The sequence below is a fragment of the Sebastes umbrosus genome, chromosome 9 (assembly GCF_015220745.1).
Source record: "Sebastes umbrosus isolate fSebUmb1 chromosome 9, fSebUmb1.pri, whole genome shotgun sequence".
NCBI classification, from domain to species: Eukaryota; Metazoa; Chordata; class Actinopteri; order Perciformes; family Sebastidae; genus Sebastes; species Sebastes umbrosus.
The window spans coordinates 29,722,016-29,742,377 of NC_051277.1; the positions used below are offsets into that span (position 1 = coordinate 29,722,016).

The 20,362-nt window shown below is 41.8% G+C and overlaps 2 protein-coding genes across 4 annotated transcripts; one reads left to right on the forward strand and one right to left on the reverse strand.

Annotated features, from left to right (window-relative positions):
* Window positions 1-1,830: 1,830 nt before the first annotated feature.
* On the reverse strand, window positions 1,831-4,007 carry ndufc1 (NADH:ubiquinone oxidoreductase subunit C1). Its single transcript, XM_037779317.1, has 4 exons — window positions 3,859-4,007; window positions 2,997-3,100; window positions 2,070-2,145; window positions 1,831-1,940 (listed from the first exon to the last, which is right to left on the reverse strand). Exons 1-3 carry the CDS (start codon window positions 3,902-3,904, stop codon window positions 2,086-2,088), a joined length of 210 nt encoding a protein of 69 aa, XP_037635245.1. The 5' UTR covers window positions 3,905-4,007; the 3' UTR covers window positions 1,831-1,940; window positions 2,070-2,085.
* A 1,624-nt stretch (window positions 4,008-5,631) lies between these two features.
* On the forward strand, window positions 5,632-19,501 carry naa15a (N-alpha-acetyltransferase 15, NatA auxiliary subunit a). Of its 3 annotated transcripts, XM_037779312.1 has the most exons (20): window positions 5,818-5,871; window positions 6,965-7,049; window positions 7,665-7,769; window positions 8,245-8,402; window positions 8,651-8,785; window positions 9,035-9,188; window positions 9,413-9,532; window positions 10,827-10,922; window positions 11,871-11,977; window positions 12,755-12,827; window positions 12,986-13,155; window positions 13,254-13,406; window positions 14,068-14,196; window positions 14,442-14,655; window positions 15,809-16,002; window positions 16,226-16,334; window positions 16,711-16,809; window positions 17,039-17,182; window positions 18,566-18,663; window positions 18,762-19,501. In XM_037779312.1, exons 1-20 carry the CDS (start codon window positions 5,818-5,820, stop codon window positions 18,969-18,971), a joined length of 2,607 nt encoding a protein of 868 aa, XP_037635240.1. In that variant the 3' UTR covers window positions 18,972-19,501. The 3 variants fall into 3 exon arrangements, 1 of the variants encoding a protein (XP_037635240.1); XR_005208034.1 differs by lacking the exons at window positions 12,986-13,155; window positions 13,254-13,406; window positions 14,068-14,196; ... (5 more) ...; window positions 18,566-18,663; window positions 18,762-19,501 and having other exon boundaries at window positions 5,632-5,871; window positions 11,854-11,977; XR_005208035.1 differs by lacking the exons at window positions 12,986-13,155; window positions 13,254-13,406; window positions 14,068-14,196; ... (5 more) ...; window positions 18,566-18,663; window positions 18,762-19,501 and having other exon boundaries at window positions 5,633-5,871; window positions 11,861-11,977.
* The last annotated feature ends 861 nt before the right edge of the window (window positions 19,502-20,362 follow it).

Here is a 20,362-nt window from a genome sequence, read left to right on the forward strand (position 1 = left end):
ATTAAAATATACCACAAAGCATGTCAATTTATGACACTTCTGTTGCCTCTCCTCTTTGACGGCATGGATCACCCTCCATACCTCATAAAAGTGTCACTTTAAAGCACAGAAGGTCGCCGACAGCACGTGGATGAAATGACACTGTTGCATTTTTTTTTATTTATTCAAACGTTTTTTTTCATGCTTGTTCATTTCTGTATTTCTCTCTGCTTTTACAGGCTGTGTTTTCAGGCACAAAGTAATGTTGCTGTTGTGGATTTTTCATATTTTACTTACTCAGATAACTGTTAAATAAATAAATAAATGTTAGCTACTGTATAACCCTTTCTAATTCTATAGGCAGTAGTGTTTCTCTCTCTCTCCGTCCATTCACTTGTAAAATAATCTAACAAAAAATATGGAGGATTAACAATGGTTTTCTATACATGTTCTACAGTGGTAACTTTGAATTCTTGGGCTGGGGTCTTTATGTTCTCCCTGTGCATGTATAGGGTTACACATTATGTGAAGACTCTAAATTGGCCTTTGGTGTGTGGACATGTTTGTGTGAGCCCTGTGGTAGAATGGACCTGGGTCCAGGGCCTCTGTAGTCCTACACGTAGTCCTACACGCAGAACTGAGATATCCAGATTAGAATGTTGACGATTTGGCACAAGTCTCAATTTCTTGTTTTTTTTTTCAAAGCTGGTTTAAAATTCATCTGAACTGCTGTCAGAGCAACATTATGAACATTTAAAGGGGAACTACACCCATTTTCAAAATCCATACATGTCATTCCTATGATCTAAGACAGTCCAACAAATATAAGTAAACATGAACAACTCTCTTGAAAATCCAAAAACTAGAGTACTGAAACTCAAATATCTGAGGCCTGTACTACGAAGCGAGTTCAACATACCCAGGGTATCTTCTCGTTATCTGGCTTAACTAATCCTAACAAACGAGATCACGCTAAACGGTCCTACGACGGTGGTTATCAACTCGGTAAATCAACCCAGGGTTTCTCAATCTGGCTATGAGCTTGTTCACATGAACGGGGCGGTGTTTGCAGCGTCTGACCAATCACAGACATAGACAAGTCTACTGTCTTGCAGACAGACAGGCAGAGCGGCAGATTTTACAAAGGAAGAGTTAACTATATTAGACAAATACGAAGAAGTTAAACATTTAATCCAGACTAAAATGAACACAGTTGAAGCTGCAAAATGCAGGAAGAATAGCTGTCAAAAAAAAATGCCATGTATGAATGCGTAAATTAACAAACTTATTCATTTAACGGAATACTCAAAAGTCAGATATAGTCGTCTAGATGGGGCAGTGCTGTATAAAGCATAACTTTTAGAAGTGTAATGGATGAATGGATTACACTTCATGTGCTCTATAGGAAAGATATGGCATGTGTGAGTATTTCAGCCTTCTTTCAGCTGCGTCCCCGACTACGGTGGTGTGAAACAGACTTGAGAGTAAGTAAAAAATATAAATATAAAAACATTATACAAAAGCGGTAAACACCCACAGCATACCTGTCCAAGGTTTACAAAAACACAATAATTCCTAATGTTGGATATGGTTGACCTGCCAGTTAACTGTAACCAGTACCAGAAGACGAGTGATGTTGATCCTGGCCTTATATTTTAAAGGCTATGTGATCTAACCCACGTTTTTATACGGAGATTTTGGAAAAGCAGTTTGGAACAACAAACATACACAATCTATCTCACACATTTGGTTCATGAATAAAGTATAAATCAAACATGTATAATATACTGATCAATACCAACACCACAGCAACTGCAAATTTATGTGAACAAAATAATCATGACTCCTGTATATTTCACATGATACATTTTTTATTTTACACAGAATTCAGAGTGAGGAACAGTTGAAACAGAAAGAAACGGACAAATAGGTGCTTCCTATAGACGGGACCTGACGATCTCCTACAAAGGACAAGAAATTAGTATTTTATTATGATGACAGAATACCAATAACGCTAGCAGGTATCAAATCATAAAATAATGATATACTGTGCACTGATTCCAGTATCATCTAAACAAACAAACACATACATATCAGCGTGGTGGGTTATTCCAGGCCATTCCTCACTTTGTACTCGTTTACATCTGAGCTGTGCTGCTTGAAGAGCTGCGGGTGGAAGACAGATACCACATGTCATTTAAATGTACCAACTAGCCCTATCAAAAGTTCTTCATATTCAACTACATCCCATAATCTGAAATACTTTCTGTCTAGCAGATCTGCAATAAATGCTTGTTTGTTCTTCAGATTAAAAAATTAATTCATAAATTAAATCAAAAGGACTTTGTGAGATATTTTTATTGCCACATATAATTAAATAAAATAACATTTTAACAACAAAGTAACAAAAACTGCAACTTAAGACTTCTCTTTAAAACTAAATTAATCAAATATGGGAGACTGGGGAAACCCAAGGAACTCTCCTTTTATGATGACAATATCACACCAAATGTCACTGAAAAAAAATCAGGCCTTTTAACCTGGCTTTGCCTCACAACGATTATTGTCTAAGATCATTGAAGACAGATTTCATTGTTCTGCTTGAAATTCAGCATAGAAAAAAACATGTTTTTTAAAATAAAAATTACTTGTTGCCCCTTGCTGCCCTCTCCTGGGTAAAATAATGGTAGACACTTTGAGAAACAGTAAATGCTGAATGGTGGATCAGGTGCTAAGTGCTCAATCTTCACCTGATTGCTACATGATTCTCGAAAATGGTCTTTCATCTTGCTGAAAGACATGTAGGCCTATACATTTCTGGATAGGTTAGCCAATGACATAAGTTGCATGCTTGACATATGAACCGAGTTTGGTCTCCATACAAAGAGATAGAGATAAACTCACTGGGTTAAAAAAAAACCTGTGTGAATTAACCATCGCAACCCGACAACAAATGATCCGTTTTATAGATTATATGAAATTAAAAATGTTCTGTGTGAAATGATGTGGTCATTTACCAAGCCCCAAAGGAAAGCAGATGTTCCAAAGGCAAGGCCCACTCTAATCCAGTTGGGGTTAGCAGTGTCAGGCTTGGAGCTTGTGAATGCAGACCTGGATCCAACTGCAAAAAAAATACAAAAAATAGTATGAAGAACAACACTGTTTTCAATGAAAAAAGAACACTGTATTGGCAGTCAGTACTTGAAACAAGCCATGGAGGGAAGTGTCAACATCTGTGTGAGAAGAAATGATCCCTTGTTAACAAAGTAGAAATGACTTGACACCATTTATAAACCCATGTGATCCCTGAATCCTTTTTCATTTCAATAATACTCTATGTTCATTTATTAGAATTGGTTTAGAGTGCTCTCTACTGTGTGTTTTGGTGGAAGCAGACTGTAGAAGTAACTGTGGACTGTCCAGTTAATGGAAGAGAGCCGAATTGAAGAATGGCCCCTACTCACACTAAAAAGTTGAAATTAAGTCTTACTTCAACTGTGGGTTTTCCAAAAAAAAGCAGGGCAACATTAAATTGCACAGGTTCTGTAAGGACTTTGGTGTGGATAAGTTACCCCTTCATACATGGATTACAGTACACTCCTTAACTTCACTAGATAAACATTATAGGAAGATAATAGCAAACAAGTGGGTAACAATTTGAAAATAACTAAATGAAGAAGCACTGCCATACAATGCACAACTTTAGGGGATAAACCTGTGTGTGTGTGTGTGACTGCTGTGCTAGTGATGCTAAAGCTAAGCTAAGCTAAGGTCAGGCTTCACAATAAATACAGCGTTCACGATGTTAAATGTCAATATATAAAAACAGGTATTTCATAATCAGAACTATGAATTCATTACATCGTGTCGCAGTCTTACCTCTGCTGATGAGAGCAGCTCTAGATAGTAACCGGTTGAAAGTCATTTTAGCTTCAACAGCTTCCTTCAGCCTTCATCCGATTCACGATCCTGCCACTCCGCGGTCGATTACACTCCCTGGAAGGACAGAGTAGATGATCCACGATCACCGATGAGTCGCTCGAACATTCATGAGAACCTCACGTGTCTGCTGCGTTCTCTTCATACATCCATGGTTTACTTTGTGTTATTAAACAATATAAGATAAGATAAGATATTCCTTTATTAGTCCCTCAGTGGGGAAATGTGCAGTGTACAGCAGCAAAGGGGATAGTGCAGAAAACAAGATGCATCAGCTAACACAGTAAAAAAAGAGCTAAACAAAGTGTAACAAAATATGAACCATTTAAATAGAAGGACGTATAAAAATAGGAGCAGTATATACTGTATTGACAATAAACAGACTATTAACAAAATTGCACAAGTGGAAAATGATATTGCACAGTGAGAATGAAATGAATGAAATTCCACCTGAAAATATCAGGTTATTGTCAATATGTGTAATACTAAACTCAACAAATATTGGAATTTTACTATTTTGAGGCGAATGTATCTCCATAACCCAGTTTAGCATAATATGCGTTACAAAATCAAGTTCCTCTAATAATGGGTTTGGTAGTTGGTATTGCACCAAATTCCATTGGAAAAGTAATCATATTTTTGTACAGACCTTGGCCCCACACTAAACACGTGATTTTAGTGAAACAAAATGCTGTTTGAGCCATAACCCCTACTCAATCTATGCGCCTACTTTTACAACCTATCCAAATAATTGGTAAACTATTCCATACTCTACCTACCAAGTGTGATCTTAAAGGTCCCATATTTTAAAAAAGTGAGATTTTTTATTATAAAGAAGGCTTAAGTCCTATATAAATACTGTGAAAGTATCGAAACACTCAATTCACAGGGAGATACACACAGCCCGTATTCAGAAACTCTTCATTTGAAACAAGCTGTCAGATTTCTGTCCATTTGTGATGTCACAAATATACCATATTTAGACCCTTAACACAGATTTAAACGTAAACATTCTAAATGCGTCCCAGTTTATTCCTGGTTGCAGTGTATGTGAATGTCATCAGCTGACAGGAAGTACACATGGACCCAAGCTGTTGCCTAGCAACGCAATTCTGTTGCAATTCTGTCACAATGCGCTAAAACTGAGCGTTTCAGACAGAGGGTAAATACAGGCATATTCAGACAGACAGTATGAGGAAAATAAAGGTTTTTTTTAAAACATTACAGCATGTAAACATGTTCTTGTAGAAACACAAAATACAAGTATGAACCTGAAAATGAGCATGATATGGGACCTTTAAGCAAGGCAGGTTTAAATTCATAGAAATTTCAATGGGACTTGGTGAACAACTTTGGAGACAACCAGAGCACACTGGAATCAGTGAGCTCACTGCTGACACTCTCTCCATCCAACATAATACAGACTGTGATTTATAACATACCTCCATACATTTTATTAGTTCTATAATTAAATAATGTCAAAAGACAAGTTAGTTCCAAATACACATGTTGTCCCCTGCTCGACCGTGCTATCACGCAGACTCAGACAGAGAGAGAGAGAGAGAGAGAGAGAGAGAGAGACAGAGAGACAGAGAGAGAGAGAGAGAGAGAGAGAGAGAGAGAGAGAGAGAGAGAGAGAGAGAGAGAGAGAGAGAGAGAGAGAGAGAGAGAGAGAGAGAGAGAGAGAGAGAGAGAGAGAGAGAGCAGACTGACCCGGAGGAGAAGCAGAAGCGCAGCGGCCATTTTGCTCGTTAGGGGGCCTCGGCTTCAACACGTGAGAGACAGAGAGACCGAGAGACCGAGAGGAGCCTGCAGAGACTGAAACCAGTCCAGGATCTGTGACTCCCAGGAGGATACTATTCATGTGTGAACCGGCAGAGGCCTAGGAAGCTCACCAACATGCCCACCATCACTCTACCGCCGAAGGAGAACGCGCTGTTCAAGAGGATCCTGGTAGGAGGAGAGATGAGACTACGTTAGCTCCATGCTAGTAATGCTAGTAATGCTAGGCAGCCAAGTAGCCGTCAGTTGTAGCAGTCAGAGCAAGCAGCTAGTGAATAAACCAACATATTCAGTACGCCGAACCAACCGTAACTACCATGTCTCTGTTATTAACACGCTGTTGTAACAGTGCAAGTGAGTAAACAACAGTTAGTTGGCGTGTAACTAACAATAGTGTGGTGTGCTAGCTGAGCAGTGGCCTAACAAAACATGTAAAGTATGTGACAAAGCTGCTGCACACATGACAGGCATGCACAACCTAGCTGCACAGCTGAGTTTAGCTTTCTAGTTAGTTAACCTTAGTTACAGCTTGGAAACCTGTTCGTCTGCACTGTCTGTTAAGTTTGTCAACATTGTTCTCGTATATGAGGCCAAACTAGTTGTCGTTAGTTGGAGCAGGTCAGTTCAGCACATACCGCCAAACTCCATGCAGTAATCTGGATATTAATGTACCGGTGCTCTTTCTCCTTTATAATATAACATGGACGTGAAAGTAAAAGTCGTTTACTAAGTCTTTTGATGCCACTTTTAAATTCGGCGTATGTTAAACACAACACAAGCTGTTGTTTTGTGCAGTATGATGCTAATAATGTGTACAACTAATGATACTATTCCTACTCGGGTATTGGGAGTGTGTTCTCTCCTTCTGTCAGTCAGGGACCTGAGTGCATTGTTGTGGGAGTTTGGCATGATTTCTACTGGGGGGCTCTGAGCTCCTGGTGTCTGAGTCAGTCACATCCATCTGTCTGATTGCATTTCATCCACAGCCCTTCATCATCTTCTCTCAAGTTGTTGTCTGAAGCTGTTTCTTCAGTTGCTACAGTCTCATGCTGACTGGACCGCCAAGAAGGCAATGTTTGGAGAGTGTGTGTGTGTTATGCTTTGCTGGCTGGTAGCAGGGAGGACCAGTTGTTTCTGTTGGTCACTGGAACACAGTACTTTACATTTGTTGCACTTTAACCCGGCTCTGTGAGGATTAGTGCAGCAGTGTGAGGCTGTTGGCCTCAGATGCCTGATGTAAAGTCTGCTGTCTTTTTTGTTGCAGAGATGCTACGAACACAAGCAGTACAGAAACGGCCTGAAGTTCTGCAAACAGATCCTGGGCAACCCAAAGTTTGCTGAACATGGAGGTAAGACACAAGCTACTTACACACACACACACACACACACACACACACACACACACACACACACACGTGGGTTTACTTAACTTACTTTGCTTGAATTGAATGGAAACAGGGCTTGTGTCATTCTTGACAACTTATGTCCCTAAATATCGCATTTGTTTCAAAGTTCGTCTGCTTGTCTATAAATCTCTGCATGGCTTGGCCCCTTCCTACTTATCCAATCTTCTCAACCCCTACATACCGACTCGCTCTCTGCGCTCCTCTGGTGCTCATCTACTCTCCGTTCCCACCTCCAGGCTATGGGTGACAGGGTCTTCAGTGTGGCTGGCCCTAACCTCTGGAATGCTCTTCCTCAGGGTCCGCACCAGTGCTCATCTGTTGCTTCATTTAAATCAGAACTGAAAACACATCTTTTTAGTTTAGCCTTTCACATTACTTCGTAATGTGTTTATTATGAATGTACCCATTTATCTGTATTTAATTTAAATTTAATTTTGTTGTTCTTTGCACTGTAATTTTGTATAGACTGTCTTAAGGCGCCTATAAATAAAATGTATTATTATTATTATTATTAAATGTCTCACTGCTCTCCTCCCCCACACCTGTTTTGTGCCTCAGAGACGCTGGCCATGAAGGGTTTAACCCTCAACTGCCTGGGCAAGAAGGAAGAAGCCTACGAGCTGGTGAGACGAGGCCTACGCAACGACCTCAAGAGCCACGTCTGTATCCTTCCATCAGCCCCTCGGGGCACTTAGATTTCATCAGTTTGACATTCATCCATCCGTTATCTGTAACCGCTTAACTCATTCGGGGTCGCGGGGGGGGGCTGGAGCCGATCCCAGCTGACATTGGGCTAAGGCGGGGTACACCCTGGACAGGTCTCCAGACTATCACAGGACAGACACATAGAGACAGACAACCATTCACGCTAACATTCACACCTACGGGACATTTAGAGTCAACAACTAACCTAACAAGCATGTCTTTGGACTGTGGGATGAAGCCGGAGAAAACCAACGCTAACACGGGAGGAACACCTTAAACTTGCACTTTAACTTCATTTCTGCTTCTGTAAACCGGTCTTTAAATTCTTCCAGTCTTTTAATTTATGTGTGTTTGTTACATTTGTAATTATATATAAACACCTGTGTAGTGCGTCTGTGTGTGTGTTTGCTTCCTGAACTCGCCCGTCCTCCAGGCTGGCACGTGTACGGCCTGCTGCAGCGCTCGGATAAAAAGTACGACGAGGCCATCAAGTGTTACCGCAACGCTCTGAAGTGGGATAAGGACAACCTGCAGATCCTGCGAGACCTCTCCCTGCTACAGATCCAGATGAGAGACCTGGAGGGATACAGGGTGAGGGTCGCACATGTAAAAAAGAGAACCGGCCGGATGGAGGGACGCAGGGATTAAAGGGTTGTGGGCAAGAGATTGTGCAGGGTCAGTTAGTTACCCATCCTCCTACACAAGGTGGAAAATTTGATGTTGAAGATAGACAGAGGAGAGGTTGACAGGCCAGTACAAGTCAATGGTGGATGGGATAATCAAACATAAATATTATTGCTGACAGTTTGGTGTGCTATGATGGTCTTTTCCTTCTCCAGGAGACTCGGTACCAGCTGCTGCAGCTCCGTCCAGCCCAGCGGGCCTCGTGGATCGGATATGCTGTAGCCTATCACCTGTTAGAGGACTTTGAGATGGCTGCCAAGATCGTTGAGGAGTTCCGCAAAACGCAACAGGTAAGACCAAAGCCATCGGCGCAAATGCAGATGCCAGCAAACTAACTCAAACACGTTATGCTACACCGTTTTTGCTGCTTGATACAAAGAAGAAAAAATTTGTAAATTGATACAAAAATATTATAATTAGCAAATAGTGCATTGAAAGTTCAAAATGAGCCATCCAGCTTCAAACACTCGCATCAGTTTAAGTTCACTCAAACGTGCTCCACTTATATGTTTTTATCCCTTTCTCGTGTGTTTGTCCAGACGTCGCCAGACAAGGTGGACTACGAGTACAGTGAACTGCTGCTGTACCAGAACCAGGTTCTGAGGGAGGCCGGCCTGAACAAGGAGGCCCTCGATCACCTCAACAACTACGAGAAACAGATCTGTGACAAACTGGCTGTGGAGGAGACGAGAGGTGGGTTGATGCTGACACCGTACATGCGGAGGTACTGAAAAGGTCCAGTCAGTTCTCCAGCTCCGTCTGGACAGAATGTTTGACCGAGCTAACAACAGTATATGAATTGGCTAACAGGGACCCTTCATAATTTAGACTGACAAACATATAATACAAACATTGTGCTTAGTTAATGTTGAAAGTACCACAGAAAAACATTGTAATCTTTTTTTATGTGTGTGTAGGAGAGCTGCTGCTGAAGCTGGAGAGGCCTGAGGAGGCCTCTGAGGTCTACAGGAGACTCCAGGAGAGGAACCCCGAGAACTGGGCCTACTACCAGGGCCTGGAAAAGGCCTTGAAACCAGGTGAACACTCTCCTCAGGTCCACTTGATCCAATGGATTGATGTAGTTCTACTGTAGCTATTCATTAGGGCTGAACCAGAATGTCACCAGTTTAGGGTGTGACCATTAAGAGATGCCTTCCTAACGTCCATCCAGTGGAAGCAATGGGGGACAAAATCCACAAAATAATTAATTGTAAGTTAATATGGGGCTTCAACAGTCTGAGATAAGCAAATCAAGTGGGTATCATCAAAAGAATACATCCTTTTAGTACTTAATTCCCTCTTTGTGTTTCTGTGCTGAACTACGGTGAAGGAATAGTGACTTTAGATGACACTAGGGCTGCCAATTGATTGAAATATTTAATCAGGATTAATTGCATGATTGTCAAATAGTTAATTGTGATTAATCACACATTTTCTATCTGTTTAAAATGTACCTTAAAGGGAGATTTGTCAAGTATTTAATACTCTTATCAACATGGGAGTGAGCAAATATTCTGCTTTATGCAAATGTATGTATATATTTATTATTGGAAATCAATTAACAACACAAAACAATGACAAATATTGTCCAGAAACCCTCATAGGTAATGCATTTAGCATAACAAAAATATGCTTAAATTTGGAAATAGTCATAACAGTTTTTCCTCACCAAAATGTAGCGTAGGTTTGGAGGTTTATTTAGCCTCTTCTGCGACAAGTTAGTATGACCAATGGATCCCTTAGGTTTTCTAGTTTGATGTGATACCAGTATCTTCACTCTAACCATGAAACAGAGCCCGCTACAATCTCAGAAAGATCGATTGCGTTAATGCATTAAAGAAATTAGTGGCGTTAAAACGAATTTGAGTTATCACATTAACTTTGACAGCCCTAGATGATGATACCTATTTGATTTGATGAACTCAGACCGCTGAAGCCTCATATTAGTTAGAGCTACAGTTTGGGATGTTATTTTGTTCCAATCTCTTTCATTATAATCCCATTAAAACAGGATCTGGTAATGCTCGTATCACAGGAACAATGAAAAGCTGTTGCCTCACTATTGTTTTAAGACTAAGTATGAAAGTATCCCTCAATGCCTGTGTTCATCAGCTGTGATGTAAAAATGTGAGAAGTGCAGTGATTTGATTTACTAAAAGATAGTGGTCCAACAAACCGTTCCACATTGTTCCTTCACACACACTGTAAGTTTCATAATTACTCAGCGTGGTACTGAGTGGTCAAAGGGTCTTAGTGGGGGTTGACATGTTTACTGTCGATCACTTTTTCTCCTTACACGGTGTGTGTGTGTTTGTGTGTGTGTTTGTCCAGGGAGTGTAGAGGATCGCCAGAAGATTTATGAGGACTCCTGGGTGAAGTATCCTAAAGGCCTGGTTCCCCGAAGACTGCCTCTGACTTTCCTCCCAGGTAAACACAGTACAGCCTGCAGCACCACCATGCAGTCAGCGTGAGGTTTGTGTTTGTTCCATCAAAGCTCTTTTTATCTAATAGTGAAATCAGAATATACTGCACGTCTTCATCAGCAGATGGAGTTTGCTCAGTGAGCAAATGTCAATGCCCCACTTACCACCCTATAGTATATGTACCAAACTGCTCCTTAGCAAGAACGGGGCTGGAAATAACGTGCACACTCAGCTAATGCGAGATTATTTAAGTACGGACCACTAATCAGACGTACATCAGACCGGCACATACGGGTACTTCACATTAAAGTCAAGACTGCTGACCTTTTTTTTTTTGAGAAGTTCCTATATTTACGTTGTTATACAAACGTTTGTTTTATACACGTGTCTAATAATTACTTTATGATCTTGCCTGAACCTGAATGTTCGCGATACCTTACTATGTCCCTTCAGGAGACGACAGTCTGACGCCGCTATAGCGTTAATGTATGACTGTATTACTCAAGCTAACGTTAGCTAGCCATGCTAGTCACTGTCACCAGCATCATTTAGCCTTTTACCACACTGACAGTGAATATTCACGTATCGTATGTGCCTCAGATCTCAGTGTGAAAGCCTCGGTTAACCCGCTACACAGCAGCTTTGGTCTGATGTATACACATTGATTGACACAATGACAAACACACAGATTCCAGCACTTACCAGGTAACGGTGAACTGTTTCATTTAGTATTTTGGCTACCTCATGAAACAAACTCCAGCTGGTGAAAGCTCAGAACGAGAAACCTACTAACGGGGACATCCGGGAGCAGGGAGGTCAATGTGACGGGACATTTATTGTTTTATTGTGTTAATTTTTTACAATGTATAGAATCAAACCATGTGCATTATTCTCATCTTTCTCACTACAAATCTCACTTTACTGTACCTTTGCTGTGTGTTGTGCTGGCCAGGGGAGAAGTTTCGTGAATGTCTGGACAGCTACCTGAGGATGAACTTCAGTAAAGGCTGTCCACCAGTCTTCACCACCCTCAAATCACTCTACACCGACAAAGAAAAGGTGAGCAGGGTGACGTTTAAGATGTTAAAACGATAATAACGATTAATGCCAAATTTGTTTTAACGCCACTAATTTACTTTAACGCAGTCAATCTTTCAGAGGTTGTAGCTGCTCAGTTTTAAAGCTAGAGTGAAGATACTGGTATCATATGAAACTAAAAAAACCTAAGGAATCCATTGGTACCAAGACCAGTGAAGGAGGTTAAATAACGCTACAAACATACTAAATTTTGGCGAGGCAAAACTGGCACGGCCATTTTCAAAGGGGTCCCTTGACCTCTGACCTCAACATATGTGAATATGTGGGTTCTATGGGTACCCACGAGTCTCCCCTTTACAGACATGCCCACTTTATGATAATCACATGCAGTTTGGGGCAAGTCATAGTCAAGTCAGCACACTGACACACTGACAGCTGTTGCCTGTTGGGCTGCAGTTTGCCATGTTATGATTTGAGCATATTGTTTTATGCTAAATGCAGTACCTGTGAGGGTTTCTGGACAATATCTGTCATTGTTTTGTGTTGTTAATTGATTTATAATAATAAATATATACATACATTTGCATAAAGCAGCATATTTATCCACTCCCATGTTGATAAGAGTATAAGATACTTGACAAATCTACCTTTAAGTTACATTTTGAACAGATAAAAAATGTGCGATTAATCACGATTAAATATTTTAATCGACTGACAGCTGTAATTTAAAATATTGAAATTCTTGTCATTCCTGGTCTGAAATAAAACAACAATTTATCTTGTGTTCTCCTCATGCAGGTTACAATCATTGAAGAGTTAGTAGTTGGCTATGAAACCTGTTTAAAAACCTTCCGAATGTTTAGTGAAAAGGGTGAGTGTTGCTTGGTCTTGAATTTACTTCTTTTTCCTCGTCGTTGGCCTCGATGTTTTTGTTTGATTTTAAATTTATATTTATGACTCCAACCCATCTAAATCACATGTAAAGGCAGAACTTCATAATTTGACTTTGTGTGTAAAACGTGTGTGCAGACGATGGGAAGGAGGAGCCCCCTACCACCCTGTTGTGGGTACAGTATTTCCTGGCACAGCACTTTGACTTCATAGACCAGCACAGCGTCGCTCTGGAGTACATCAACACCGCCATAGACAGCACGCCTACGCTCATCGAGCTCTTCCTCATCAAGGCCAAGATCTACAAGGTGTCGTATAAACTCTGCAACTTTGATAGAAGTTTGGATGATCAAACTTGTATTCTGAATCATGAGTATTAACTCTCTCTCCGTCTTTGTCCCTGCAGCACGCAGGCAACATAAAGGAAGCAGCTCGGTGGATGGATGAAGCTCAGGCCCTGGACACCGCTGACCGCTTCATCAACTCCAAGTGTGCCAAGTACATGCTGAAGGCTGGCCTCGTCAAAGAAGCAGAGGAAATGTGCTCCAAGTTCACACGGGTAAGAGACAGAAAATGTGTCTCATGTTTCTGTTGCCAGCAGGGGATGCTAATTTTGTATTTGTTTTCTAACTGATAACCGACTCTCGTTAACCGATTGTTAACCGACAAGATTAGTTTAAGGTTTTAACCCACTGAGAACCGCGGGATTGTGGGCAATCCTGACTGACTTTACTGTCTTTCAGAGGCTGTAGCAGGTTCAGTTTTAGAGCTAGAGGAAAGATGCATATCATATGAAACTAGAAGAGCTAAGCATGTCATGCTAGCTTATCGGGAAGGAGGCTAAATAACATTCCAAAATTAGGCAAGTTTTGGCGAGGAAAAACCGGCATGTCCTTTTTCAAAGGGGTCCCTCTGACCTCTGACCTCAAGATATGTGAATGAAAATGAGTTCTGTGGGTACCCACAAGTCTCCCCTTTACAGACATGCTCACTTTATGATGAACTGATACAGTGTTGGGCACGAGCTTTGCAATCAGTAGAAAACAGTCTGCTGATATGGTGCTGTTTTCTTTTGAGAAAAAAAGTCCCCACAGAGTTTATTTTCACTACTCTGTTTGTGCCCCAGTGGTCATAGATGGTATCGCGGTGTGTGAATTTGCACTGGTGGGGTCATTTTCCTGACAGTGTGTGTGTGTGTGTTTGTTTGTGTGTGTTTTCAGGAGGGGACGTCTGCAGTAGAGAACCTGAATGAGATGCAGTGCATGTGGTTCCAGACAGAGTGTGTCTTGGCCTACAAGGCCATGAACAAGTTTGGAGACGCCCTGAAGAAGTGCCACGAGATTGAGAGGGTAAGCTTCTACAACTATCATCACCACCACCACAACCCCCTCCCTCACCACCTTCCGGCCTCCTCCACCTTTTAGACTGGCCAGTATTGGCCCCATTTCATTTCAAGTGTCCCGTATCTGGATAAAATCCAAATGAGATTCAGGACACTTCCTGTTTTAGAGCAGTATTAACTCAACTGTAAGCCTTGTAGGCTCATTCCTCTCTCTCTCTCTCTCTCCTTTCTCCCCCTCCTCCCCTCCATCAGCATTTTGTGGAGATCACAGATGACCAGTTTGACTTCCACACCTACTGCATGAGGAAGATGACGTTGCGCTCCTACGTGGACCTGCTGAAGCTGGAGGACGTACTGCGGCAGCATCCGTTTTACTACAAAGCCGCTCGATCTGCCATCCAGATCTACCTGATGCTGCACGACAAACCTCTGACTGACGACAACAAGGAGAGCCAGGCAGACAACGGTCAGTGCCGTGTGTGTGTGTGTGTTACAGATAGTTCTATTTTAGGTCAAATAATACCTCTCAAAATTTTCTGTAGAATTTGTGAATTTCGGCTTTTTGCTTTTCAAATATTCCCAAAGTGTTTAGATCAGTTATTGATCATCAAAGGGATTTACACCCATGATGTATATCACATTTTCCCAGTCCATTCCACATATTAGGTAGCATGTAGTTGTTTATTATTTAATTTCACTGTTAACACAAACTGAATGCAATCCGAAAACATTATGCCTCTGGCCACAGCTGCATAATGTCTTCGGGTTGTCCTTCTGTCTGGGCAATTCTTGTGAACGTGATATCTCAGGAACGCACGGAGGGAATTTCTTCAAATTTGGCAACGTTCACTTGTACTCAAGGATGACCTGATTAGAATTTGGTGGTCAAAGGTCACTGTGACCTTACAAAACATGTTTTTGGCCATAACTCAAGAATTCATATGCTATTGATGACAATTTCACACAAATGTCTAATAAGATAAAATGATGAAGTGATGATATTTTGGACAGACATGAGTGTAAACTGCAACTTGACGGGTTGGCGGAGGCAAACGACAACGAGGCGGGAATTCTAATTCTTATATAAAACTATCAAATCCCTTTTTTTACTTAAGCTCATTGTAATTAGTCAAACTGTCCAGATTGTGGCTATATTTTTCGGCAAATCCCGTATTTATCTCTTCAGAATTGTGAGACAGGTGTGTTGTACAATAACTAGCTGCAAATACAATGAAGAGCATGAAGATTCTGTTGTTTACACATGTATGGAAATTGTGTCTCAAACATCACAATCTTTTTTTTAAACTTATTTCTGCCTTTATTAAATAGTTGAAAGTAGAGAGATGACAGAAAAAAAGGGATGGGGAATGACGTGCAACAAAAGACCCCAGCAGCACACGGACCCACATCATCGTTATTTAATGTTTCATCAATCAAACGTACCTCATCTTCACGGTTCTTATGATGCAGTGAAACGTTTTCAGTTGTGGTTCCGTAGGTCCTCGGACAGTTCGGTCCAAAAGGAGCTATAGAGTTTGGTGACCGTACGGTCTTCAAAGTATCACTATTTATTATTAGAGGGGAAAAAAATCCCATTTACCGTTTTTTTCTCTCTTTAGAAAATCTGACCGACAAGGAGCTGAAGAAACTGCGCAACAAACAGCGAAGAGCCCAGAAGAAGGCCCAGTTAGAAGAGGAGAAGAAGAACGCAGAGAAGGAGAAACAGCTAAAGAACCAGAAGAAGAAGAAGGAGGATGATGATGAGGAGATAGGAGGACCGAAAGAGGAGCTGATACCAGACAAACTGGCCAAGGTGGGCTCTTATTTACCAGTGTACAGTACGTATGTATGTAAATATACAGAATACCGAATTTGACAAAGAGTGTATAGTATTACAATCACTGACTGGTTGCCAGATGGAATCCTGATATATTGAAGTGTTTTTAATGGAGGTGGAACCTCTCTTCATTGAAATGTAATCCAAAAGAATGTTGTTCCAGTGTGTAACGTGGACACTATTCCTCTTCTTTTGCCAGACGGAGAACCCTCTGGAGGAGGCAGTGAAGTTCCTGATCCCTCTGAAGAACCTGGTGCGCAACAACATTGAGACTCACCTTCTGGCCTTCGAGATCTACTTCAGGAAAGGTCAGACCGATACTGCCAGCCTGCATTTGACCACACTATTTTTCAAGATTATTTTTAGTAGTGCTGGGACGATACACCTATCTCCTTATTCGATACTATCACGATACTTGGGCGCCGATTCGATATGTATTGCGATTCTATACAGAACGGATATGATGTCATGTTACTCAGACTACAACAATAAAAGCGGTAACTTCCTTCTACCTCCGCATAGACTCAAATGAAGCAAATATATCGATTCTGGCATTAAAAAATGTATTTTTAAAAAAAAATTGCAATACAGAGGTGAATCGATTTTTTCCCCCACCCCTAATTTTAAGAGCGACTGCCTCATTACTTGCTTGAACTCACATTGTGTTTTTCTTCGTTCCTCCAGAGAAGTACCTGTTGATGCTCCAGTCAATAAAGAGGGCTGTAACCATGGAGCCTTCCAACCCGTGGTTGCACCAGTGTCTAGTGCGCTTCTTCAAAGGAGGCAAGTATAACCCACACTGAGCTGATGTTTCATAGCACATTACTGGGGGAGAAGCTCCAGAGTTGCATGAAGGGCAGGTGTTCTACATGTAACTTTGAAACATTGTGTGATCTAAGTGTGAAACCACATTGGAGTTACTAAGTGTAGGTGTTTCTCAATAGATTGACATGCTTCAGTTTGAGCTAAGTTGTTTAAAGCTTCATATGGGTCCTTTATTCTTTGTGTGTAGTGCGTGAGAGCGCTGACTTGGCGGAGGCAGTGAGGACGGTGTTGAAGCAGGAGATCTCCAGGCTGTTTGGAGAGAGCAACCCTCAGAGCTTCAACAAGAACTACCTGAGCCAACACTCCAACTCCATCCCACACCGACTGGCTGGTACGCAGAGCACACACACACATACTTACTGACACTCCCCAGGACTGTCTGTTAAAGCCACACCTCCAACCAAAACTCTATGTTGCTTATTGTTGCTTCACTCGCATGTTGTTTACTTAATAAGGGTGTCACAATTTCGATTCTAAATCCTAAATAAATTGAAATGAGCTTCCGATTTCGACCGTCAACTGCGATTCTCCCAGTATTTTTTTTCTCTCCGCCCCCGCCTACATGCGTACATCCGGTAGCCTTTACAGTGAATCCACTAACAATTCATTTTTATAAAAGAATGAAGTTATTATTCAGTACAGCAGTGCACAAGGTTGACGAGACATTAAGTTTGGACCCAGAGTTTATGATTAAACTGTTTAGATATGTTTTGAGGTGGGGTCAGTGGGCCCCAGCGTAGGGCTGGGCGATATGGCCTAAAAATATCCTCTAAGCACTTCATAAATGCTTGATTTAACCCTTTGATGCATTCAGTCACACCAATATGATGATTCTTGTAGTCCCTGCAGCATATGTCTGCATTAAAATCTTGTTTAAATTCATTAGTGGTTTCTATTGGAACAATTTTAATCTTGCTTGCAAAAAGGGGGAAATCACAAGTTAAATTTAACAAAACAGTATCCAACAGTATCACTTTAATCAAATAGTTATCTGACAATACATGCTTTATATATTTTGATAAATACGTAACACACACACACAGTTTTTAATGGCATGTAATAAGTGTAAAGTAACTTATTGTTATGTTTACCAGTAAGCTGTTATAACATTGCTGATAATAAAAATTAAGAAAAAGAGTACGTCACGTTTTTAGAATTTTGGCATCGACTCGGTACCGAAAGATCGGTTCTCGTGACATCCTTAGAAAGAACCACACGCGACACAACGTGGTTTGAGATGCGCTCTCTGCACATTACAGCGCGCAGTGGTGGCGTTGTCGCCATTGTGTCTGAAAGGACCTTCAAGTGAGTGAGAGAAGGAGAGAGAGAAATACTCAAGCATCTGAAACTCAAATTTTGCTTTGGTTGTGAAAACTCCCTATTTTTTAGGTCTCAATTGCATTGTGGGTAATGTAGGCACCAGGTTTTGACGAAGAGGAAATGTGTACTAAAAAAAGACTATCTCTGGTTCTGCTGCATTGAGTACTTACTTTTATGGACACAGAACAACACTGCATCAATTGACCGTGCGTTGCTGCAGCCGTAATATTAACATTACAGGTCCGACCCAGTAAGATTAATGTTGTGACTTTTGTAAAAGTGACTTATTCAAACATGAGACCAACATGTAACATCGCCATAAGGTTTGCGTGACGAGGTGCATGTCGGAAGAGGCGACTTGATGCCTGAGTGTCTCTGTTTCCTGTATTCCCAGCTGCTAAAATGATGGTCTACTTGGAGCCTTCCTCTGATAAGATGGCCTGTGAGATAGCTACGGCCCTGGACGAGTCACTGTCCGGAGGGAGCATCCAGGTATGTGATCATTTACAACTACAGTACCCGACATCACACACCTGCTGTCTGTGGTTTAGAACATCTAACCTAACTGTGTATTTGTGTGTGAACTTTAGATCTGCACTGAGGTGCTGGAGGCTCTGCGTGACGGGCAGCTGGGCGAGGGCCAGCAGAAGGCTGCCGAGGCGTACCGACCCGCCTGCCATAAGATCTTCCCCTACAGCCTGGCCTTCATGCCTCCCGGTTACCAAGACAACAACACCACAATCAGTGCCAACGGCGACCTGTCGGCAGGAGAGCACGACGACATGGCAAACGAAATGTGAGCTCGAACTCGAAGATACGAGGAGGAGGAAGAGGAGAGGAGGAGGAGGAGGTGCGAACACGCTGCCAGATGCCTTAGTCCGCCAACACACCCATTTCCCCAACCCCGCCCCTCCCACCCCCTCCAGTCCCCGGGCTATGGCTGCTGTGAATCGCCCCCACATTGCACTGATCTGGATGGACTGAGCGCCACAGGAGAGACGGGAAAGGGAGCTGGCAGATGGAGGAAGGTCGATGCCCATAGAACTTTTTTAAACATTAAAAAAGGCCCTGTCCACAGTTGTTCTGTAACTGAAACCAACCCCCCCACCCCCCAGATGAATACGGTATGGGGAGGCAGAAGAGGACTCTGGGAGAAATGGACATGGATGGTTACGATGGCTCCTGTAAACACAGTCTAGGTTTTCTATAACTCCTGTGTTTTCACGCCATGTCCTTCTTGTAGGTGCATCTGCTTCTCACATTTTTAAAAGTAATTTATATATTACAAACTGACAAATGGATTAATAAAACAAATGTTTGCAAAACCAAATGGTACCATTGTGGTGGTGATGGTGATGGTGATGTTGGGGGGAGTGTTGTTGTTTAGCTGCTGTTTTGCCAAAAACAAACAAGACAAGAAAAAGGGGGAAATTGCAGGTGTTCCAGGGAAGTTGTAGTAACCTGCAGTTCTCTGCTCTGCCACATGAGGGCGCTGCCTGCTGCCAACATAAAATGGAAGAGAGGAGGATGGTGAGGGGACATGCAGGACCGAATGAGCTGCAGATGCCAGAGTTGAGCTTTGTGTGACACACAAATATCCGAGACTTCATACTGATCCCTTGGCTTGTCTGCATATCTTCACTTTGATCGTGGTGGGAGAAAGCGGCGAGGCATCCCCTCTGTTAAAGCTCCAGTGGGTAGAAATGGAGCAGAAATTATTAAAAAAAAAGTTATTTTTATAAAACGGTCACTATATCCTGACAGTAGTGCATGAGACAGGTAACCTGAAAAAAAATCATGCTCCTCTGTCCTCTGGTGCTCCTAACGGCATCTGCAAGATTTCACAGACCGGAGGAAATCAAGCAGTAAGAGCTGACCTGGAGTCTGCCGTCCAGCTACTGTCTATGAGAGTCTGCTGTCAATCACTCGCAAACTGATCAACTAGTTGACCATTAATCATTCACAACACCCAACTGACATTTATCGTTTACAGCACGCAATTTTTGTTGCTTCCGCCCAAAACGTAAAAAAGCCACGCCAGCTGACTAACTGGTCGAATTTGCGCTCTCAACTTGCAGGCCTGCAGCCACAAGATGCACTGCTGTATGTGCACTTCTCAACAGAGACGAGAAGGAAGCTAAAACGAGAGGAAAGTGTTTGGTCATGAACATAGAAATAGAAATATACTTAT